Source organism: Kogia breviceps, chromosome 6, assembly GCF_026419965.1.
Source record: "Kogia breviceps isolate mKogBre1 chromosome 6, mKogBre1 haplotype 1, whole genome shotgun sequence".
NCBI lineage: Eukaryota > Metazoa > Chordata > Mammalia > Artiodactyla > Physeteridae > Kogia > Kogia breviceps.
Window position 1 is genome coordinate 59,598,082 of NC_081315.1, and position 22,147 is coordinate 59,620,228.

Sequence of the window (22,147 nt, forward strand, 5' to 3'; positions counted from 1 at the left end):
TATCGTACATTTGGTAGTGTATATATGTCACTGCTACTCTCTCACTTCATCCCAGCTTACCCTTCCCCCTCCCTGTAACACAGTGATTTTCAACCAAGAGCGAGGACTCTTGTCCTTTCCCCCAAATCCCTCACTCCCATCACCTCTGGGAAACACGTGGCAATGTCTGGTGACATCTGTGGTTGTCATGACTGCCACACTAGGTGCTCTTAGCATCTAGTGGGCAGAAGTCAGGGAAGCTGCTGAACATCCTACAATACACAGGACAACACCAACAGCAAGGAATTATCTAGCTCAAATGTCAACAGTGCCAAGGATGAGAAACCTTCTTTTGACGTAAGAGTGAGACCAAACCATACTGAGACCTTAGTCTGATAAAGACAGAAGGTGCAATACAATTGATCTTCTCATTTCTTTGGTGGGACCTAGAAGAGTAAAAAAGGAATATTACCCCATATCTATTATCCTACATACTCGCCACATGCATAGAATTGAGTATCTGCAGAAATGTACCACCATGTTTCCCATTTTGGGGATGAACAGAATGAATGCCCCGACTTCACAGTTAGGAGGAAAATGCGTAGAGGTTGCCAAGAATTTAACCCATGATAATGAGCTAGTCTTAATAAGTCTTATAACCTCCCTTGACTAGTCTCGTAGAGTAAAAGGATCATTTCAAAATGTGCCTCTTCTTTGACCATGGAAGAAATATACTACCTTTATTTACTCCTCTTATGCCAAATGTGCTACTGCATACCATTAACAATTTAATGCAACTTTAAACTAGTAACTGCCATTTATGATATAGTTTTGGTTACTGTGTATGGGGGGAGGGGAGAGTATTTTTCACATGAGTGATAGGGCTCTGAATTAGGAATGAGACCAATAAGATAATAAAGCTTTTAGCTCACAGGGGAGGAAGATGTTCTCCACCATTAAAGATCTGCAGTATCTTTTAGGGATGCCTGGCCAAGCATTGTTAAAACTTCTGCTATATTTTAAAGAATCCCTAGGAGTTAAGTGATCTCCTGAATCTCTAGGGAAGGGAGCCTTAGTTCTCTGACCTTCCTGATACCCACCCCGGGCTGAAGCTTTGTTGCTCCTTTGCAGGTTGTCACGCTTGCTGACTATGACCATGTGGAAGAGGTTACCAAGGAGGGAGTCAAGAAATCCCCCTCCCCGGGCTACCCGCTGGTCTGTGTCACCCCCTGCGACCCCCATTTCCCCAAGTATGCCATCATGAAGGAGCGCTGCAGTGAGGCTGGCATCAACCAGACGTCCGTGCAGTTCAGCTGGGAAGTGGCCACCCCCACTGATGGCAACGGGGCCCGGTCTCCCTTTGAGACCATCACTGACAACACGCCATTCACCAGTGTCAACCACATGGTAGGTCTGTTTGCGGAGGGAGAGACCTGGAGTTTCTCTCTGTCACTCCAACTCTATCAAATTTCTTAAGGTCCCTGCATGGCATTTGGTATAAAATAAACAAGTAAGCAGGTACCCAGAGTACACACACAATCTTTTTATTCTTACATAGAAGGAAAGGTAATATAGTGTAGTAGAAAGAGAACTAGGCTAATACTCAGACAACCTGTTTACAAACCTTGATTCTGTCTGTTCTTAACTACATGATGTTACGAGTTCACTTAACCTGCTGAGTCTCAGTTTCCTATCTACAAAATACCAAGTCCACTTAATCCACTTGACAAGGTCATTGACACATCAGATATATAAAAATGATCTATATTGGAGAGAGTGTGGAGAAAAGGGAACCCTCTTGCACTGCTGGTGGGAATGTAAATTGGTACAGCCACTATGGAGAACAGTATGGAGGTTCCTTAAAAAACTACAAATAGAACTACCATACGACCCTGCAATCCCACTACTGGGCATATACCCTGAGAAAACCATAATTCAAAAAGAGTCATGTACCAAAATGTTCATTGCAGCTCTATTTACAATAGCCAGGTCATGGAATCAACCTAAATGCCCATTGACAGATGAATGGATAAAGAAGATGTACATATATATATATGTACATGTACATATATGCAATGGAATATTACTCAGCCATAAAAAGGAACTAAATTGGGTCATTTGTTGAGACATGGATAGATCTAGAGACTGTCATACAGAGTGAAGTAAGTCAGAAAGGGAAAAACAAGTATCGTATATTAATGCATATAGGTGGAACCTAGAAAAATGGTACGGATGAACCGGTTTGCAGGGCAGGAATTGAGACACAGATGTAGAGAACTAACATATGGACACACCAAGGGGGGAAAGCAGTGGGGGGTGGGGGTGGGGGTGTGATGAATTGGGCGATTGGGATTGACATGTATACACTGATGTGTATAAAACTGATGACTAATAAGAACCTGTTGTATAAAAAAATAAATTCAAAAATTAAAAAAAAATTTTTTTAAATAAAAATGATATATAAATGAAGTAAGTCAAAGATCCCAGGTAGGTACAATTAAGGATTACTGTTCTTTTCATATCTCTTAAACCATTCAGTAAGGAGTAGGGTATAAACTCCTTAAGGACATGGACCGAGGATTCTCTCACACTTGTGTATCAATCCCAAAATAGCCGCCACATTGATGGCACATAGTAGGGACCAGTTATTAAACAAAATGAGAGGATGCTTGCTAAGTGATCAGCATTTTTCAAAGCCCTGTGAGAGGACATGAAAAGAGGTTCCAAATGCTGTTGCTGTCCTCAGCTAGTTAGGGGGCCAGACCCACATGCCTGCCACCATCAGAGAGCAGTGACCAGTGGTGGTTCTCCCAGCCTGAGGAAACAGTCCATTACTCTGACTCTGTTCCTCACACCAATGAAGTTCTTCAGAGGAAGAGCTGTAAGCAGTGGAGAGTCAGGCTCTGCAGAGTATCTGGCACATAGTAAGCGTTCAATAATTTTTGGCTGAAATAAGTGCCATTAGTAAGTTTGGAAATCAGAAATTTCTTTCAAACTGAGTTTCTCTAGGTTTTTCCCTACAAACCCACAGTTTGTTGTCACTTTAAGAAGTGCCTCGTGTGGATGGGGCCCTAGTGGAGGAGAGCTGTTAGATGTACACAGGAGGCTTTGGATAAAGCAGGTCCTTCATGTCCATTGTCTTTGACACAGCTTAATCAGAAAGGCCAGAATATTCATTCTTTTGCAATATAACCTAGTTTGAATTTAAATTATTTTTTTATTAGTATTAAAAATGTAAATGGCAAGACAGCGTATTGTTTCATAAGTATATAATTCTCCGTTCAACAAAACCATGAAGGAGTTTCGTCTGATTTGAGCCAAATAAACACTTGTAACAGGTACCAAGTTTATGATTTTACTTCATGTTTCAGTTTTCCTTCTTGCAACGAATTGGTGACTAATACTTTTACCTGTTTCCTTTGCTCTATCTTCATTTCTTCAATTATTTATTTAATACCATTGTATTGTATGCATTTTTGTAAGATGCCTCAAATCCCTTCTGAACAAAGTCCATGTATAAATAAATAAATAAAGTGTTGGCAGCTAATTAAAACATTTTAATGGAAAAATCTTCCATTTTTAATTTTTAATGGACTTCAGTGAAAATTGTTTCCATGAGTAGAATTTATAAGTTTGTACGATTGCTTTGTGGGAGGTCTATGGCACACAGAACTACTAATTCATTTTTCTTGTTATGTATTTCCTTACGTCTATGCATTCATAACCTATAGAATTTTGGTGACCTATGTTGCCTCTGCATACATTGGGTTAAGCACTCTTATGGATTCTGTATGTCTGGGAGCATGAGAGAATCTGTAGAAAGACTTTCAAAGGCCAGTAGGTGAGCAATATTATGTAACAACCTACATGGGAAAAGAATTTGAAAAAGAACAGATATATGTATATGTATAACTGAATCACTTTGCTGTACGCCTGAAACTAACACAACATCGTTAATCAACTATACCCCAATATAAAATAAAAAGTTTAAAAAATAATAAAGTTATTATTTTTTTAAATAGTCCAGTAGGTGTCAGAGACCAAGTTATCAACTTCAAGTCTACATGTTATTGTAACCCTTGCAACGTGAGTAGTAATTAAGTGGGAGGTGAGGGAGGGAATAGATTTAGGGAGGAAAGAAAACTAAGAACTCCTAGAAAAGAAGTATCTTTCCTCTGTCTCCTGATACCATGCCCTCAGCGAAAGTGACCTGGAGGCAGCCAGTCTTGCTGGAAGTGCTGAAAAACAGTTAAGTGGTTCTTATTGCTGAACCTAATATATAAAGAGAATAACCGTCACAGGGAACTAGTCATCTCTGGGCTTTTGCTCCGCATCTGTTAACTTGCTAGTTACCTAACTTACCACCTTAGGCTCTACGTACTCACTGCTCTGTCCCTGGTGCCTGGCTCCTGGTAGAAAGTCAATACTTATGTGGTAAATGAATGGATGGATGGATAGATCAATGGATAGATGGAGGCATGGATGGGGGATGGTGTGGACCAAGAATGCTGCCTGCCATGTCAGTAAACAAAGGAAGTTGCGGTCATCAGCCACTATAGCCGATGGTGCACCCTGAGGAGACTCGGGATGAGAAAATGCAGGACACTGGCCCCAGACAGCTGAGGTGCGTATCAAAGGAATGATTTCAGTGAGCCTAAACCCTTGCATCTTCCCATACATAGGAAAGTGCTCAATTCCTTAACTTGAGGTATCTGGTTTTCTTTACTTAAGAGTAATCTTTTGATGTTTGGACGACTGGTCTTTTGTTGCAAAAACTCTCTGTATCCTGGCTCCCCCCACCCCCCTTTGCCCCTTAGGAGCAAGTCTCTCAGAATTATCTGAGATGCTGTGTCTCGGGCTTAAGTCCTCAGTTTGGCCCGCCGAATAAAGCATAACTCTCAACTCTTAGGCTGTGCATTTTTTTTCAGTCGACAATAGTCTTCACAGATTCCCTCGTACCAAGAATTGGTGTGGCATATCATCCAGAAAGTACAGTGTGACGAGCTGTTGCAGTAGTGTACACGTCTGAGGTGCTTTATTCTTCCTGGTAGGTCCTGGACAGCATTTACTTCAGCCGGAGGTTCCATGTACGTTGTGTGGCCAAGGCTGTGGACAAGGTGGGCCACGTGGGGACCCCCTTAAGGAGCAACATTGTTACCATCGGAACAGACAGTGCGATCTGCCACACCCCAGTGGTGGCTGGGACAGCCCGAGGTTTCCAGGCTCAGTCCTTCATCGCGACCTTGAAATACCTGGACGTCAAACACAAGGAACATCCCAACAGGTCAGGCAGGTGGTGCCTTCTGCGAGGAGATGGCAGAGAGAGTCTCCAGCTACGCTTTCTGTGTTTTCTGGGTGGGACAGATCAATGAGTGATGCTTCTGCAAAATAAGAATAGTGGTGATGAGTGCTTCAGAAAACATTTATATTCTTTGAAGGTCCCCTAAGCTCTGGCCCCTTGCTATCTTCCTAGCCTCATTTCCCTCACCTTGTCATTTTCACCTGCCAGGCCACTCACAGGGAATCATGTGTAACTCCCCAGGGCTTCAGACTCTCTTAGGGTGGCATGCCTCCACCGTGTGGCTACTCCTGGCTCCAACTCTCCCCCGCTCCCTTCCACTCAGTGTCGTTAAATCCGATTGTCCCACTATATCTAACCCATGGCATCTCTTCTAGGAACTTTTCCATCATTTCCCCCAATTTAATTTGGAAGCTCTTCCTTCCAGCTTTTCTGGTACCCATGTCTGCTTCTCTCAGAGCATGATCATTATTCATTCTCTCCTTGTCGCCCCAGGAGGTGATGATGGCAGAGAACATGACTGTTTATTTTGTATCCCCTCTGCATAGAACAGTGCTTCTTGACAGCTAAGAGGCACTCACTAAGTATCCAGTGAGCAAATGAGTAATAACACTGTGTAAATTGTAAGTCAATGGACAGATGTGCTTTTATTTTTTCCCCGTGCCACTATGATTTTGTTGGGAAATGGATGCTTTCATTTTTGCATGCAAAAAAAGAATGTGTGTATGTTATACATATTCATTAAACCTCGTAGTATTTATGCGTGTGCCTTTATGAGCAACTGAGTTCAGAGAAAGGGGTTCATTTGCATGAAAAAAAAGATTTGAACATGGAGCCCAGAATATGCAAATCCTTCTTTTTTTCTAACAGAATGAAATTTATTTTTGTTAAAAAGCAATAACAGAAGTGCCCAGGGTTACTACTGACCCCTTGCTAGCAAAAGAGCCATCCTGTTCATGTTTTGAGGTTCTGATTCCTCTTTAAAACGTGAGTCTTTTTTCTGGGAGACAAGCTGTAAAAACTCAAAACGCACCCTCAGTAAACACGCTGAAAATTTAAACTTGTGCAGTGAAAAAAATAGCAGCCCCTAAGTACAGTTCTGTTGTGTTGCAGTCTTAACCAATATTTATTAAGCTCATATTTTATTTAGAATTGTGTACTACAGGCTCTGGAGAAACAAAAGAAGGGAAGGAAATGGTCCTTTGCCCTCATAGTGGAGAGGCAATATAAACAAGAGTCTGAAAGCACACAAGAAATAGCAGCCAATATAAATAAGTTACAGATTTCCTGGTACAGAGGCACCTAAATGTGGAAGGATGTAGATCAAGGCAGAGCTTACTGCAGATTGATGCCAGTGAGGCCTGGTGGCCTTGTTGGACTTCAGGGAGAGAGGAGAGGGAAGGCTCTTTAAGTTGGGGAGAGACCGTATGAATAGTGGTTTATTACTATTTGTATGCTTTTTTCCTGGGTATGGATACTGGCCTTAGTGTTTAAGAGCTCAGTGATGTCTTTTTGGCACAAATACTTTAAGAAAATATATGCGGTGACTGCAACCTCCACAGACACTCACGGTGACAGAGAAGAGCATCAGTACCTGTGTCAGTCACTCGGCTTTAGGTCATGAGGAAGCAATGCTTCCACTTAAAGCAGAAGAAAGCTATAAAGCCATTTGTGATTGTGATGTTATCTTTTCTTGCACACACACACACATGCACAAAAATCTATGATTCTTGATTGCTGTCAGTCCTGAGCCTGGAGGATCTCCTGGGGGCTGGAGGGAGGAGAATAACCCTACATGCTCATCATACCCTCATGTTCAGAGAGAAATCCTACATGGAAAGCTTCAGAAAAGAAAAATTGGTAAATTCATTGATGAAGACAAATTGAGTTATGAGAAAGAAATGTACCATATTAACTGCTTATAGCGGGCACCTAAACACTGATTTCTACCCTGTTTTTTTTCCCTTAGAATCCACATTTCAGTGCAGATCCCACACCAGGATGGAATGCTGCCCCTTATCTCCACCATGCCGTTGCACAACTTGCATTTTCTACTATCTGAGTCCATCTACAGACACCAGCACGTCTGCTCCAATCTCGTCACCACCCGTGACCTGAGAGGCATCTCAGGTAAGGGAAGAGTCCCCTGCTGGTTTGCCCAGCCCAGCCCAGTGCAGTGACCCTTAGGGGTATGGCTAAGTGCACTCTGCTTTTCATGTTTTCTGGTCCTCAAAATCTGCATGGTTAGTGGATTCCTCCTTAGCAAGCAACCAAACACAGGCAGCTCGGACAGTGAAGTGAACAGGAAAAAAAAACAAGGAGCGTGGAATGAAACTGACAGGTTGAACGTCCCTATTCTACTCCTTATACAACTGAACAAAAATAGCTGGACAGCTGTGAGCCAACTGCTTTCTTATCTGTAACACGAGGCAAACAACTGTTACCATTCAATGTGGGAATTAAGTGCGTCTACATTTTTAAAGCGCCCGTCTTGGTAAATGTTAGCTCCTTCCTTCTCCCGTGTTCGGATCTGTGCCTTAAAATCCCATCATCTCAGCATTTTAGAAAGCTCACATGCAGATGTTAGATGTTATAGGATGGTTCCCCGGGAGCAGGAGCTGAGGTGGAGCTTGGGGTGTGAGATGTTTATTTAGGGACCCACATCTCCTAAAGGGAGAGGAAGCAGGTTTGGCAAAGGGAGAAGTCAGCCTGAAGTGCAGCCGATGAAATGCCTCTTCAGGGAGCTCTGGAGAGAGCCCACCCATCCAGCTTGTCCTTGGACAGCCCCAATGGACAGACCTCTCTACCCCACCTCTCTCAGCCCTTGAATGCAGACTGCCCAAGCAAGAGTGCAACCTCGGGCTCTGCAGCTGATGCAGACCTGAGGGAGCTGACAGCAGCCGTAGCGCATCTCCGTGTTCAGCAGGGCAGACATTTTACAAAGAAAGAATCCTGTCCACTTCTATTCACCTTAGCAAGTGCACACTAAAAGTGCATTTCCTCCCTTCGCACCCGATGAATCATTTAACAGTGTTTTGGAAGATAGAAAAGCATTCATGTGCTCTTCCATATTCATTAAGCATCACTTTGGGTAGTGATGGTCTTTATACAGTAGAAATTAGTGGAGTGTAAATGATTTGTAAATCACTGAGCTGCAGATGAAAGTTTAATTGGTCCACCTATGCAAGCTAGTGAAAGAAACATACCATGTTTATAGGCTGAAAGTTTGCACCTCTTCCTACTTAAACACAATTACATTCAACACATGTTAATTGAGACCTTAGTCCTTGTGGGGCAGAGGGCCAGGTGCTGGTGTCAAACATTCTAAGAAATGCATCAGCTCTTTCAGAATACTATAGTTGCTTTGGGTACTATACTAATTTTAACCCTAATATTCTAAAATTGTATCTGTATTCAGCTCTCCAATGCATAAAGGTCTTCGTTAATTTAGAACAGTTCAGTTGCTTGGCAGCATTTGATCCAGTGATTTTTGCATGTAGCAGGGGAGGTTTTGTCAAGCATAATTAGCGAGCTATTTACTCATTAACACAAAATTAAGACATTTTTCTCCCAAGAGTTCAGAAACCATAAGAGGCAGGGTAGGTAGTCAGATGTTTGTTTGCTGGCTCTCCATAAAAGCTATTTTTTAAAAATTGGTCTTAAAAAATAATTCATCATTAAATAAATTGATCTTAAATACTGTGCTTTCAAAAATAAATAATGATAATAATTCATCAACAAATTCTCCATATAGTAAATCCATTTCTTCAAGAACTGATTGTGAAGCATTGAACCAGACTGGCCGGGTGTGAGAGGCAGAGCTTCAGGGTATTTTCTTTTGCTAGACATACCAGGGCCACCGAGCGCTGGCTTCTTCATTTTTGGTCTCGTCTGTTTCACCTTTTCTTCCCTGGTTCCTTCAGCCTCTTCCAGGAGTCTGTGAACCCAGTCACTCTGTTTAGCACATGACAACAGGCAGATTACAAACTCCCCTCGCATTCCCACCAACCTTGTGTTGGGAGCCCTGAGCTGCTCTACTAATCGTCTCAGATGGGGGGAAAGCTCTCTCATGTCCCAAGGATGGGTCTGCTCTCCCTACCCAGCTCCTGGGCACAGGGCAAGTCCACAGACTGAGTTACTGTTCCTTGCTCCTCCCTCCCCTGCAGAGGCAGGGTTCCTGGACGACAGGGTCCACGACAGCACAGCCCTGGGGCCTGGCTACGACCGCCCTTTCCAGTTTGATGCTAGCGTGCGGGAGCCCAAGACCATCCAGCTCTACAAACACCTGAACCTGAAGAGCTGTGTCTGGACGTTTGATGCCTATTACGACATGACGGAGCTAATTGACGTCTGCGGGGGGTCTGTGACTGCCGACTTCCAGGTGGGTGCCCCGGGGGTCTGTCTGAAGGCTGCATGCATCTGGGTATCATGTGAAACTTCGTTCGTTCCTGAAGCACTTCAGCTGGCACGTTGCATCCTGTCGCCCCCAGAACTGCACCGACCAAGGGAGTCTTCTTTATAAGTCCCTCAAGAGAGCCCTTTGCAGCATCGTGGCCAGAGTGAGCCCCCCAAAGTCCTCTAAATCAATTAATTGGAAAATTAATGTGGAAAATGTTTAAATTAAGATGAAGAAAATTAACTGTCTGGCACAGTCATGTATATAAAAATCTAATAGTTTTACTTCTCTAGGTATATATGTTTTTTCCTCTGGGTATATTTTGGAAAGCCGAAAAGATTTACCTTTGATGGGAAAGTTATTACTCAGTCGTTGTGTTCTCCCCACATGGGAAAATTAGTCCAAATGACAGGTGGAGCGCCCTGTCTTTCAGCAGACAAGTAGAGCACTGTTGTCTCAAGCATGGAGAGGTAAACTGTTGAAAACACCTTGCTTTCATACCTATTCCAAACCTATGCCTAACTGACAACCCTTGTGAAAATAGACACTTTAAAAATGTTTAATAGTCGTTAAACATCGGTAACAAAAAAAAAAAAAAAGTTATAGCAAGAAGTCATAGTCATAAGAGGGCCGTTATATCAAAGGGGCTGGGCTAATGCAGCCTCACGGGAAAATTGCTTCTACCCAATTTTGAGTAGTTAATCTCAATGAACTAAAAATCAGATGTTTGTTCTTCACTTCAAATCAGGTTTAACCACACTGTAAGAAGGGAACCTGTAGAGGGACTTAGAGTAATCATTTTACAGAAGTTTCTTTGGTTAAAATTCATTTTGATTCCTTGAGATGCCTCCCATTTTGGTTAACTCTCATTTTGTTTATACTAGCGCCCTCTACTGAAAAGAATTTTAAGGCATTCTTAGGTTTTCTTTCTGTTTCTGCAATTGCATATAACCTACATTCACTTTCAAAAATGTAAAGCTAAATGATTGTTTCCTTCTCTGGGCCCTCAAAAATTAGTGTTCTCTGTTCTCCATGACTTTAATTACAGTTCTGGATATTTTTATTCAGCATATACTTAAAAATCACAAAGACAAGGAATTTTTAATCATATATGTCCTACTTCTTAAACCAATACAGAAAGAATATACACACAGAAGTACTTCACTGTTGTCTGTTTCTTTAAAAATAGGTGAAACAGGTGGTGTATGGTAGAAAGAATATAGAACTTAGAACCAAGCCCTAGTTCATATTTCTTTCTCAAATATCAGCAGAGTTGGATGAGACATAAGCTCTCTGAACCTCATCTGAAATTGTCTCAGTCTCAAATGAGAAGGCATTTAGCAGTGTCTGGCACAAAATAGTTGTGCAGTAAATATAATGGCTGTTTTTTTCTTTTTAAGGATTAGTAAGTAATATGAATTTAAAGGAGAATAAACAGAAACAGAGGAAAAATTAATTTTGCCAGTCAGCTAGAAAATTTATGGAGGTTATAATATCAACAATGATGAGATTGGGGCAAGCATATTTAGTAACACCTGTATATTAAGGGGACAGGACATGATGTGAAACCCGGATAAAATCTGGAAATTTTTTAAAGAAGACACAGTAAGGCATTTCACAAAAGATTTTTAAGTGCATACGGAATTAGTGGAGTCTTCAGAGAAATTTGGAATCCAACTGACAACTTTGAACACAAAAGAATACTTTGGAAAAATATAGTTTTGATGTTCTACATATTGATAAAACATTTGGCTCTTTCCATTAACTACCCATGGAAACACTTTACATGGGTAAAGTATTTTCAAACAAAAAATGTGTGTAAGTTCCATAGTGTATTATAGCATTTGGCCAATGACAAAATAAAATTGTTTTAAACTAAGCTTTTTGGTTATAAAGGAAATATATATTCATGGAGGAAAATATAGAACACATTTAAAAGCGAATAAACCAACTCCCCTACTCATATACACAGTTATCTTCTCCATGAAAGCTTCTGCTCATATTTTGTTATCTTTCAATTGAGTTTTTGTTAATTGCATAGTAAAATGAAAATTACAGAGCTGAATTAATAGCAGTAACAGGAACCCCTTTAGAAAAAGTTTCCCTTGGAAGTGTGATGTGCTGCCTTTTCAAAATTATTTCAACAAAGCGTGGAATGGGATGGGAAATTATCCAAGTAGGCGAAGCTCTGAGCTGTCTGTTGGTAAGTTTCATAGGCAAGATATCCAAATCCCACGACCTTATTTCCTTTTGGAGGAGATGTAAGTACTCACTAAAACATCCAAGTCAGCCTCACGTTCATCCAAGGATCCAGGCTTGGGCATCTTCCCAGTTAGGGTTGCTTCATGCTCTCCCACAGCTCACTGGAAACTACAGTCAGCCAGGGACGGTGTGCTGACAGTAGATCCCAGATCTGCACAGATCCTTTGTGAACAATTGTGATGCCTTAAAAATCTCAGCCAAGGCTTCCAGCAAATGAACAGTGGAGGCAAAGCTTCTCACACTTCAAAAGTGTTTTTGTTTAAGTGTCACCTCCTCAGAAAAGCCTTCCCAGATTATCTTATCTAAAGAAGCACTGGCCACTTCCCATCCCTTTATTTATCTTTTGATTTATGTATCTCGCTTACTAGGCTGTAGCTTCCATTAGGGCAGTGATTTTTGTTTTTTTCCACTGCTGAGGACCCAGTTCCTAGCCTGGTGCCTGGCACAATCATAGGCACTTGATTAATAATGAATAAGTGACTGAGAGAATGAAGATTGAACCAAGATGTGATGTTCATATGCCTTTTCATCCCGGAGAGAAATAACCCTCTCTGTGTGCACACTGCTTGCATGGCAGGTGAGAGACTCTGCTCAATCATTCCTGACAGTGCATGTGCCTCTGTACGTGTCCTACATCTACGTGACAGCCCCCAGGGGCTGGGCCTCCTTGGAGCACCACACTGAGATGGAGTTTTCCTTCTTCTACGACACTGTTCTCTGGAGAACAGGTATATCCACTGACATCTTAACGAGTCTTACCTTATGCTCAAGCAAGATTAAAAGAAAAAAAAAAAAAAGTAGTGACTTTTAACAGTGGCTGCATTCCTCATCCTGTTATCCTATGTGCAGTCAAAGGAGAGACAGGTAAAGTCTAAAAAGTATATAGACCTGTGGTACCTACCTGAAAAAGAATGATGTTGATATATGTTGATGCTGGAAGGCCTCCAGCATCATGATACATTCGGTCCAGAGAGCGAGGGGCCCAGAGTAGAGGGCGGCAAGTGACAGGTCCTATACTGCCCATTAGGGGGTTCGCACAAGTGTGTGTTCTTTGGAATATAGTCATGTTCATTTTCTCCTAGGTAAAAATGGTGTAATTCATGTTGTTTAAGGAGCAAAGGGTCTTGAAATCAGATGCACGGAAATGGAAACTTACATCAAGAATAAACTGGGTCATTTTGTTCATTTGGCATTGAGTTTGCTCTTCTCTTGCCTTTTTAAAAGTAGGGATTTTGACCCTACCTTTACTTCAAAGACTGCAATGCTGAATTTTTAAAATGACCTTCCCCTCAGGCTTGTCTCTGTTATGGCTCTCTTTGAGAGGAGCCCTCACCCCGCCAGGGACTGGTTTGGTGACAACCCTTCAGCTAGGAACTCACACCTCTCTTGTGAGACCCACCTTCTCCTACTGCTGCCTCTTGAATGTCCCCTAAAACTCCATGAGTCTCTCCTCACTCACTCTAATCACTGAGCTGATTTTTGCTTTTTCCCCATTTTCAGTGTCCTATACTTCAAACACAACCCCAAGCTTATTTCCCCTTATTTTGTTGCTCTGATTCTTCCTCTCTCCCTCCCTGGTGGTGATTTACTTGATCTGAGGCAGAGTTACTTGATCTGAGGAGATTTCTTTAAATAGGGTTTCACTTCTAGTAATGGAAAATACAGTCCTTCCTTCTGTTAATGGTTTAAGCTCAAATCATTTATTTGCTTTATATTTCTCATAGGAAAAAAACTTCAGGGAGTTTTCACACTCTGGGTCAGATAATTCCTTGAGCTTGGGGTTTTTTTAATTTTATTTTTTCCCCTCCTTTGGTTACCCTTTAGTTTGGGGTCATATTGAACTCAATGGGTATTGTGATTGCAATTGCCCATATTAAAGCCACAGTTGACTCATGTTATGCCAAGTATAGCTGGCCTTCTACAAGCTAACCTTTAATTTTCTATTGCTTTCAATATGAAATGTAGCCACCAGGACATTGGCTATGGTTCTGTTAAGTACTGAAAGGTGTCCTGGTGAGGGAAAGAAAATACAGTATGAAGCAGATGTGCTGTAACCACGTCCCGGTGCAAAGTTAATAGTAAGAAGTTTTAGGGACCATTTTTTTTCTGAGCCCTGGGCTGGGACTCTGCATCTGGGCTAAGTGGCATCTTCAGGTATAAAGAGACTATGTCAAGAGAATAGAATTGTAAGGAAAGAACCAAGTGGAATGAACTGTCCTACAACGTTAACTGGCACATGTCTCTAAATACTCCATGTTCACTCAAATATGTAAATTTGCCCTAAGTTACATTCAGGTAAGCGTGCAGCTCTACTTAGAAGTGTCACTGGGATAAGTCGCATGTAGGCTACTGTCTGGGAGATCTTCTCCAAGCCCTCACTTGGATGTCTTGTGTACGGTTGCCTTCCCAGGAATCCAGACGGACAGTGTGCTCTCTGCCAGACTTCAGATAATAAGAATCTACATTCGAGAGGATGGCCGTCTGGTCATTGAATTCAAGACCCACGCCAAATTCAGAGGTAATATCAGTGCCACTTTTTTCCTCAAGTTTTTATTACTAAGAAACATTCAAACACAGAGAAAAGTTGAAAGAATAGGACAATGAAGAACAAAGTCAACAATTATTAACATTTTGCTCTGTGTGTGTTGTACACACACGTGTGTGTGTTCCCATTGTTTTGGTCACACCCTGTGAAGACAGGTTGCAGGCTTCATGCCAAGTTACCCTAAATACTTCAGTAGACATCTCCTTAAACAAGGACCTTCTCTTACATTACCATAGCTGAGATATTTCACACTGATCCAATATCTAGTCCCTATTCGTATTCCCTCTATTGTCTCACAAATGTCTTTTCTACTTGTTTTTATGTCTGTTTATATTTACTTTGCATCTGTTTATATAAAAGGAAGGTGAATCTAATCAAGATTCATATGTTACAATTTGGCAGTTATACCTCTTTAGTCTCTTTCAGCGTAGAATAGTCTCCTTACTTTTAATTATTCATGACACTGCATTACTGTAGTTTTAAAGAGTGGAAGTGTCTTGCTGAGTAACCCTGATCTTTAATGATGTTTACGATAGCCTCCTTCCACCAAGGACTTGAGCAGCCCTAAATGAGGGGTTTTTTAATTTGACATTGATATTTTTATTTATAAACTACTGAGACCTTTCTACCTCCAAGAGACACGTTGGTTGGAATTCAAAGCTAAGTGTGTTCAAGGTTCATTGTCCCATAAGGACTCATATTATTGTGAATATGCTGATTAGCATCATTTCTACAAAGCATATTCATATTGTTTATAAATGTATATGACCATATGGCCATCACGAGTAAGGTGATGGGCTGGAATAGGAGGCCATGCTATCCCAACCAGTGTGGAATATATTCTCAGAGGCAAGTGAGTAGGTATAACCTTGTTTTATAGCAGAATATTAAATCAGTTCTAAGGCTTTTATAGGGGATTCACCACAAGCACAATAAAACTTACAAATAAGTGTGTGTGTGTTTCCCCTTGAAATAGGACAGTTCGTGATCGAGCACCACACCCTCCCTGATGTGAAATCATTCATATTGACTCCAGACCACCTCGGAGGAATTGAATTTGACCTGCAGCTCCTATGGAGTGCTCAGACTTTTGATTCTCCTTACCAACTCTGGAGAGCCACAAGCTCTTATAACAGGTGAATGCAAGATGGAGTTCAAGGGTAAATCTGAAATGTTCTCAGTTTCTTTAAGGGCTTTTCTTCAAAAGCTGGGTTTCTATTTTAAAACAGAGATAGAAACAACCCTCTGGCATATAGAGAAAGAAACAGATGTATCTCAAATCAGCTTCTGATGTGTAAAGCGGGAAGTGCTCACCCTTATTCCAAGGGTAAGAACAGGCAGGGTGCACATCACTGTCATTCACCTCCCACTGGCCAGAACTTAGTCACATGGCACATCTACCTGCAAAGGAAGCTGGGAAATGTGTCCGACTAAAAGCTTAGTATAATAAAGAAGTTTCATTCCAGTTACCACAACCAGCGCAAAATTCAGGATCTCTGGTTATCAGGTCCAGATGTCACACCTTATGGTCCAGTGTCCTATAAAATAAATAGCAAGATTTAGTCCTCTCCCACACCCAATATAGAGGTAGAATGAGAATTGGATAAATACAGTAAAACATCCCATTTGTAAAACGGGAGAATAGAGCAAACAAAATGAAAACTTTTACCATTAAAAAAATAATGGAGTCTATTGTAAATATTGTTAACCCCATTTTATAGATCATGAAATTAGAACCATATGTAGCATGAAAACCTTATTCTTTACAGTTAAGAAGCAGCAAATTGTCTGAAGAATCATTTTCAAAAAGATTTTTTTAGTTACAAATGTTTGGTCCTATATCAAGTATATTTTGTGTATACTGATTCCTTTGAAATCAGTATATAATAAAGTAATCATTAAGGGCTGTGTGTCCTAGAACCTCTTGAGATTGTGCAGGTACTTGTCCCAATTTATAGGCAGAGAAATGGTCCTCTTTAAATCCTCTGCTGACTCCCCACCACTTACCAAATGAAGTCCAGCTCTTTGAGCAAGACACATATCCTCCCCTTTAGCCTCACCTCAAACCCAGCCTTCTAACCACATTAAACATCGCCCCAGCCCCTGAATCCACCAGCTCATCCATACATCTGTACCTTTGCAATTTCCCTGTCCTTTCTGCTCTTTTCCTCTGGCAAATCTCACAGTCCTCTGAGCTCCAGCTAAAATGCTGACCTCTCGTGACACCTTCCCTGACTTCCCATACAGTGCTAGAAGCTTCTCCTCCTTGTTCACACATTGTTCCAGCTTTTACTGCTCTAAGTTGAGTCCCATTTCCACTAGATTGTGAGCTTCCCAAGGGTAAAAGGCATGCCTGCTTGATCTAGAAGCCCCAGAACTCCAGGTTTTAGCACATGGTCAGTCCTGAAAAACATCCTCAAACAACATTTGAGCTAAGGAGGTAAAATCCATAGATAAACAGCAAAGTGACAGACAACACCAAGTGTTCTGTGCTGTGTGCACTGTGAACTGTGCAGAGCCCTGACCACAGCTGCTCAGCGAGGGGAGCTCAGGCCCAGCGCGGGCTGGAGAGTTGTCCAAGGCTTCTGGGGGAGGCAGGGCAACTGCTGGGAAATGTCTAGTTTTCAGAAAGGAGGGGAGAAGAACTATAGGATTAAAAACATGCATCCAGGACTGTGTTTGGCATATTTGCAGGGATAGTCAGGAAGTCGACCTAACTCATATTTAGGGGTGGGAAAACATAGGACTGCAGCCTGGGGAGACCATGCCATTTGTCATGCATTCATGTGTTCAACAAATATTTATTGAGCTTTTACTATGTGTCAGGGAAGGTTCTGGGCACTTGGAATACATCAGTGGACCAAATAAAGATCTCTGCACTCAGCAGTGGACATGATGAATGAGTATAGTATCACATGTTAGAAGGTGATGAGTGCTATGGAAAAATAAAAGGTCTGGAGCAGGGTAAGGGAAATCAGGAGTGGAGGGACATTGTAATGTAAAGAAGGAACATTCGAGCAAAGACTTGAAGGTCAAAGACTTGAAGGTCGTGCTAGAGTTAACTATGCAGAGCACCGGGGAAGGGGTTCCTGGTGAATTTCCTGGGGTGTCAGAATTCTGGCATGCTCAAGGAACAGCAAGGAGGCTAGTGTGGCTGGAGTGGAGTGAACGAGGAGGAGGGTAATAGGCAGGAAGGAGTTGGGTGTCGGGCCGCCGTGGAACCTTCTAGGCCAGTGTGCAGACTTTGTCTTTCACTCTAGTGCAACAGGAGCCACTGCAGGGTTTGAGGGGAGGAGCAAGAGGACCTGGCCTGACTTTCGGAAAGCAAGGGTCAGGCATGGACACTTCTGCCTAATTAACTATTTCTATTAATTAAGAGTTAGTACTCACGTTATACAGGTCAATTTTTGTGTAATTCAAAGATAGTATACAAGCTCTCATTTCCTACTGGTCCAAGCTTTGGAGAAAGATAAGGATCATGTGAGAAAACTGCAGACATACAGAGACACAAGCTTTGGGGGCATGAAGGGACTTAGAAACTAAGCCCTGAAAGTTCCCCAGGTTTGTCTAAAGTCATACAACCGTGGCAGAGGCAAAGCAAGAGTAGGGTTAGACTATCTTCCCGTTTCCAGCCTGTGCCATTCCACTAAACTGAACACAGGCTGTGTCCTAAAATTTTTATTTACTTGTTTATTTATGTTTACCAAATCTTTGCTATCACTTTACTAATAAACAGATACAAATAATATAAAATAAATGGTCAAAGGATGAACACAGAGGCACAATCACAATAGTTAGAATTAGGATTCACAGCCCTGAGCACCTCATTCAATGGCTGGCAGCCTCCCAGGGCCCTTGAAGAATCTTCCTGAAGCTTCTGGCTATCTGGCTGCCTTCCAGGCAAACTGCCAGGGCTGGGCTGCTACCAATGACAGGTGTGGGAAGTGAAGTAGGTGAGGCTACAAAGGCTCCAGGCTTTCAGGTTCATGACCTACAGAGTCCCGTGCCCCACCATAAACATGGAAATTCCCAGCAAGTCATCCTCGGTGAGGAGTGATTTTGTTCTTCAACTTCGTTTAAAGAGATGAAGCTGTATAGTTTGGGAGAGAAGCCTTGAAACTGAATGCTAATGAATGGGGGTGGGGCCTTTAACCCTGAGGCCTTTGCCACCTATTCAATCAGAGCAGCAGCAGCCAGCACTGTCACATCTCGATAAATAAAAGCTCTTGTAGTGGAGAATGTGTAACAGGGTGTCAGTCAACAAGAAACACTAAACAGAAATTGTATCGTAGGTTTCATGGGACTAAAGGAAATCTAGTTCTGTTTTGCCTTCACTGGAGCCTTTTAGATTCTTATCAACAGTGTGCCTTTCTCAGCATTTCTCATGGAAAGGACTTGACTAAGTGAAAGGAGCTCTATTTAACACCTCTGGATAGTACTCTAAAGGTTAAAACAATCAGAGATGAATTCCTGAAACTTGTGTTTGCAGACTCATAAAGTTCTTGGTCGGATGCTGAACATAAATATCACCTGAAAACCGTTTAATGAAGTGTGTTTCTGGGTAAGTAAATAATCTATAAATTGGTCCCTCTAACCACAGTCTGCCTGCATGTTTCCAGGAAGGACTACTCCGGAGAGTACACCATCTACCTGATCCCTTGCACAGTGCAGCCCACTCAGCCTTGGGGGGACCCAGGAGAAAAGCCTTTGGCCTGCACTGCACACGCCCCAGAAAGGTAGGGAAAGACAGCTGAGCCTCACTATTGCGAACTTACCTACTCGCTAACGTTTATTTGTATTTAACCTCAAAACCAGTTTTCGTGGTGCCATTCCAATCATTCCTTGACGTGCAGAGTAGCGAAATAGCATCGTCTGACCCACATTCCCAGCTCAGATTGAGCAAGACAACACTCTGCCTCCTCATACTGTAAACAAGTGTTCTTTTTACGGTCTGTTTAGTGCCATGTTTTTCGAATTTTTGTGCTTTGTGTTGGTGGTTTTGCTGTTTAAAATAGCTCCCCAGCATAGTGCCTAAGTGCTGTCTAGTTTCCTAAGTACAAGAAGGTGGTGATGAGCTTGATGGATTGTTAGATAAGCTTCATTCAAGCATGAATTTCAGTGCTGTTGCCATGAGTTCTATGTGAATGAATCAGCAATGTATATCCAATAAGGTGTCTTTAAACAGAAACATGCATAAAACAGGGTTAGGTATTGATCACTGGTTGAAAATGTTGTGACCAGAGGCTGCAGGAACTTGACCCTGTATTTCCCTCAGGAGCAAATGGTTCACTGTTCACTCATTCAGTGTTCATTGCAACGTTATAGAATGTAACTACTGTGGATAACAAGAATCAACTGTCCATCGGTCCATCCCCACCTCTGACCTGAGACTGTACACTTTGTGCCAGTGTTCACTCATTCAGCCAGGATTTATTCAGCTCTTATTGTGCATTTGGCTCTGGCCTCGGCGTGGAGACAAGAGGAGAGGATTAAACGTCACCTCTGCTCTCAGGCAGTGTATAATCTAGTGCCACCTTTCTAGGAGCTGAGCAAAGTGAATAGAAAACATTTCAGAGGAAAGACACTGAGGACAGAATCTGACATTATCATTAAGAGAAGATAATTTGGAATGCAACCTTCAAACTAACAGTCTGAGAGGTGGCCATTGGATTTGGCAATGGGGAAGTGGTTGATGATCTTGACAAAGGGCAGGTTCAGTGGACTGAGGGGAATGAAGCCTGATTGGAGTGGGTTCAAGAGAGGGAGGCAATAAAGCGGAGACAAGAGGGAACAACAATGCTTAAGGAATTTTGTTATAATGGATGTCAGATCGAGGGCCATTAGCGGGAAACAGATGAAGGGTCAAAGGAGGTTTAATTTGTTTGTGTTTTAGGGTGCAAAATATTTCAGGTTGTCTGTATGCTGGTGGGAATAACCCTGTTGGTCTGTTAGGGGAAATGTGACAATGCAGGGAGAAGAGGGAAGATCTGCAGAGCCGAGTCCTTGAGTAGGGCAGGGGATAGACCTGGGACGTGAGGGGAAGGGCTGGCCTTAGCCAGAAGCACAGAGAGCTCATCCACTGAAAGAGGAAGGCAAGCACAGCCTATGGATACAAGTGAAGGGAGAATTAGTAGACTGGGAGGGTAAGGATGACAGAGGAGACCTCTTGACTGAGTCTGTTTTCTCCATGAAATGAGAAGCCAAGCATTAGCTGGAAGTGAGCAACAATGAGGTTTGAGAAGAGAGGAGGAAGTGAAACAGAGTCTCGTCTCAGAAAGTGGGAAAGTAAGCACGGTAGAGTTATAGATGGCAGCAGATCGGCAGTGCTGAGGGCCCCACTGAATTGTTTTTAATATCACTGATGTAAGATGAATAGCACACATTTAAAGTCTATACAATTTGATCAATTTTGACATACGTGTACACTCGTGAAACATCACCACAGTTAAGACAGGGAATATATCTGTTTCCTTCAAAGGTGTCCTCGTGGCCCTTTGTTATCCTTCCCTCCCATCTCACCCCAGGCCACCCCTCCCCCCCAGGTGTCCGCGGATCTTTGTGTCACTACAGATTACTTTGCATTTTCTGCTAATTTATACACATGGCCTCACACATCACACAGCATTCTTTTTCTCTAACTGCTTTTGTTCAACACGATTATTTTGACTCATTCATATTGTCGTGTATGTCAGTAGTTTGTTCCTGTTATTGCTGAGTTGTATTCCATGGTATGGACGCACTAAATTTGTTTATCAAGTGGGTCAGTTGATGGACATTTGGGTTGTTTCCAGTTTGGGCTATTATAACTAAAGCTGCTATGAACATACATAGACAAGCCTTTATATGGACACATGGTTTCTGTTTTCTTGTGTAAATACCTAGGAACGGAGTGGCTGGATCCTATGGCAGATGTACGTTCAACTTCTTAAAAAAGTGTCACGCCATTTCCCAGTGTTTATAAATGTGTAACTGTGTGTGTACATTCCCACCATGAGTATGTTAGTGTTCCAAGTTCTCTGCATCCTGGTAAACATGGTCACTGAGGGTCTGGTGTGGTTGGAGAATTAATGAGTGAGATTAAAAGAAGAGGTGAGCTGGGAAGATAGGAGGTGGTAGTTAGAGAGTGAAGTGTTTGAAAATGAGTCTTTTTGGAGGAGGTGCCTAGTGTGATGATGGAGGGTAGGTGGCTGCAGTGGGGAGGAGAACTCGCTCTTTGGAAGTGAGGACATCAAGGAACTGAGAGGCTAGGGGAGTAGAAGGTTCATCCGTGCAGATGTTGAAATCACGGAGACTGAGGGCAGGAGCAACGCTGGAGAGCCCGTAGTCAGCCAATTGTGGGGAGGATGGTGACCAGGAAAATGGCGGTTGGTTGCAGAAAGGAAGAATAGAGGGCAAATCGTCTGAAGAGAATTGCTGGGGAATTTTTATTCATGTAATAATTTTTTAAAATTATGAAATATTTTAGATACCCAGAAGACCATATATCGTGGATATATAAAAGCTCAAGAACATTACCTAGCTGCAATGAATTGGGTATCCCTTGGGCTATGATACTGATGATAAGTGACTATAATAAGTACCACTGCTATTAGTGACCGTGTATGGAGTGCAGACTATGTGCTTACTCTGTACTAAGCTCTTAACATTCAATCTGCATTACAATGAT

At 42.1% G+C, this 22,147-nt stretch overlaps 1 protein-coding gene across 2 annotated transcripts in view; it reads left to right on the plus strand.

The window, feature by feature from the left end:
- The window catches only part of FRAS1 (Fraser extracellular matrix complex subunit 1), a 450,824-nt gene that overhangs the window by 416,355 nt on the left and 12,322 nt on the right, over positions 1-22,147 (plus strand). For both annotated transcript variants that reach the window (XM_059065863.2, XM_067035878.1), the window contains 8 exons: positions 1,111-1,386; positions 5,031-5,263; positions 7,248-7,408; positions 9,445-9,659; positions 12,514-12,664; positions 14,347-14,454; positions 15,458-15,617; positions 19,101-19,217. In XM_059065863.2, the coding sequence (XP_058921846.1) occupies positions 1,111-1,386; positions 5,031-5,263; positions 7,248-7,408; positions 9,445-9,659; positions 12,514-12,664; positions 14,347-14,454; positions 15,458-15,617; positions 19,101-19,217 (1,421 nt within the window). The remainder of the gene's footprint in view (positions 1-1,110; positions 1,387-5,030; positions 5,264-7,247; positions 7,409-9,444; positions 9,660-12,513; positions 12,665-14,346; positions 14,455-15,457; positions 15,618-19,100; positions 19,218-22,147) is intronic.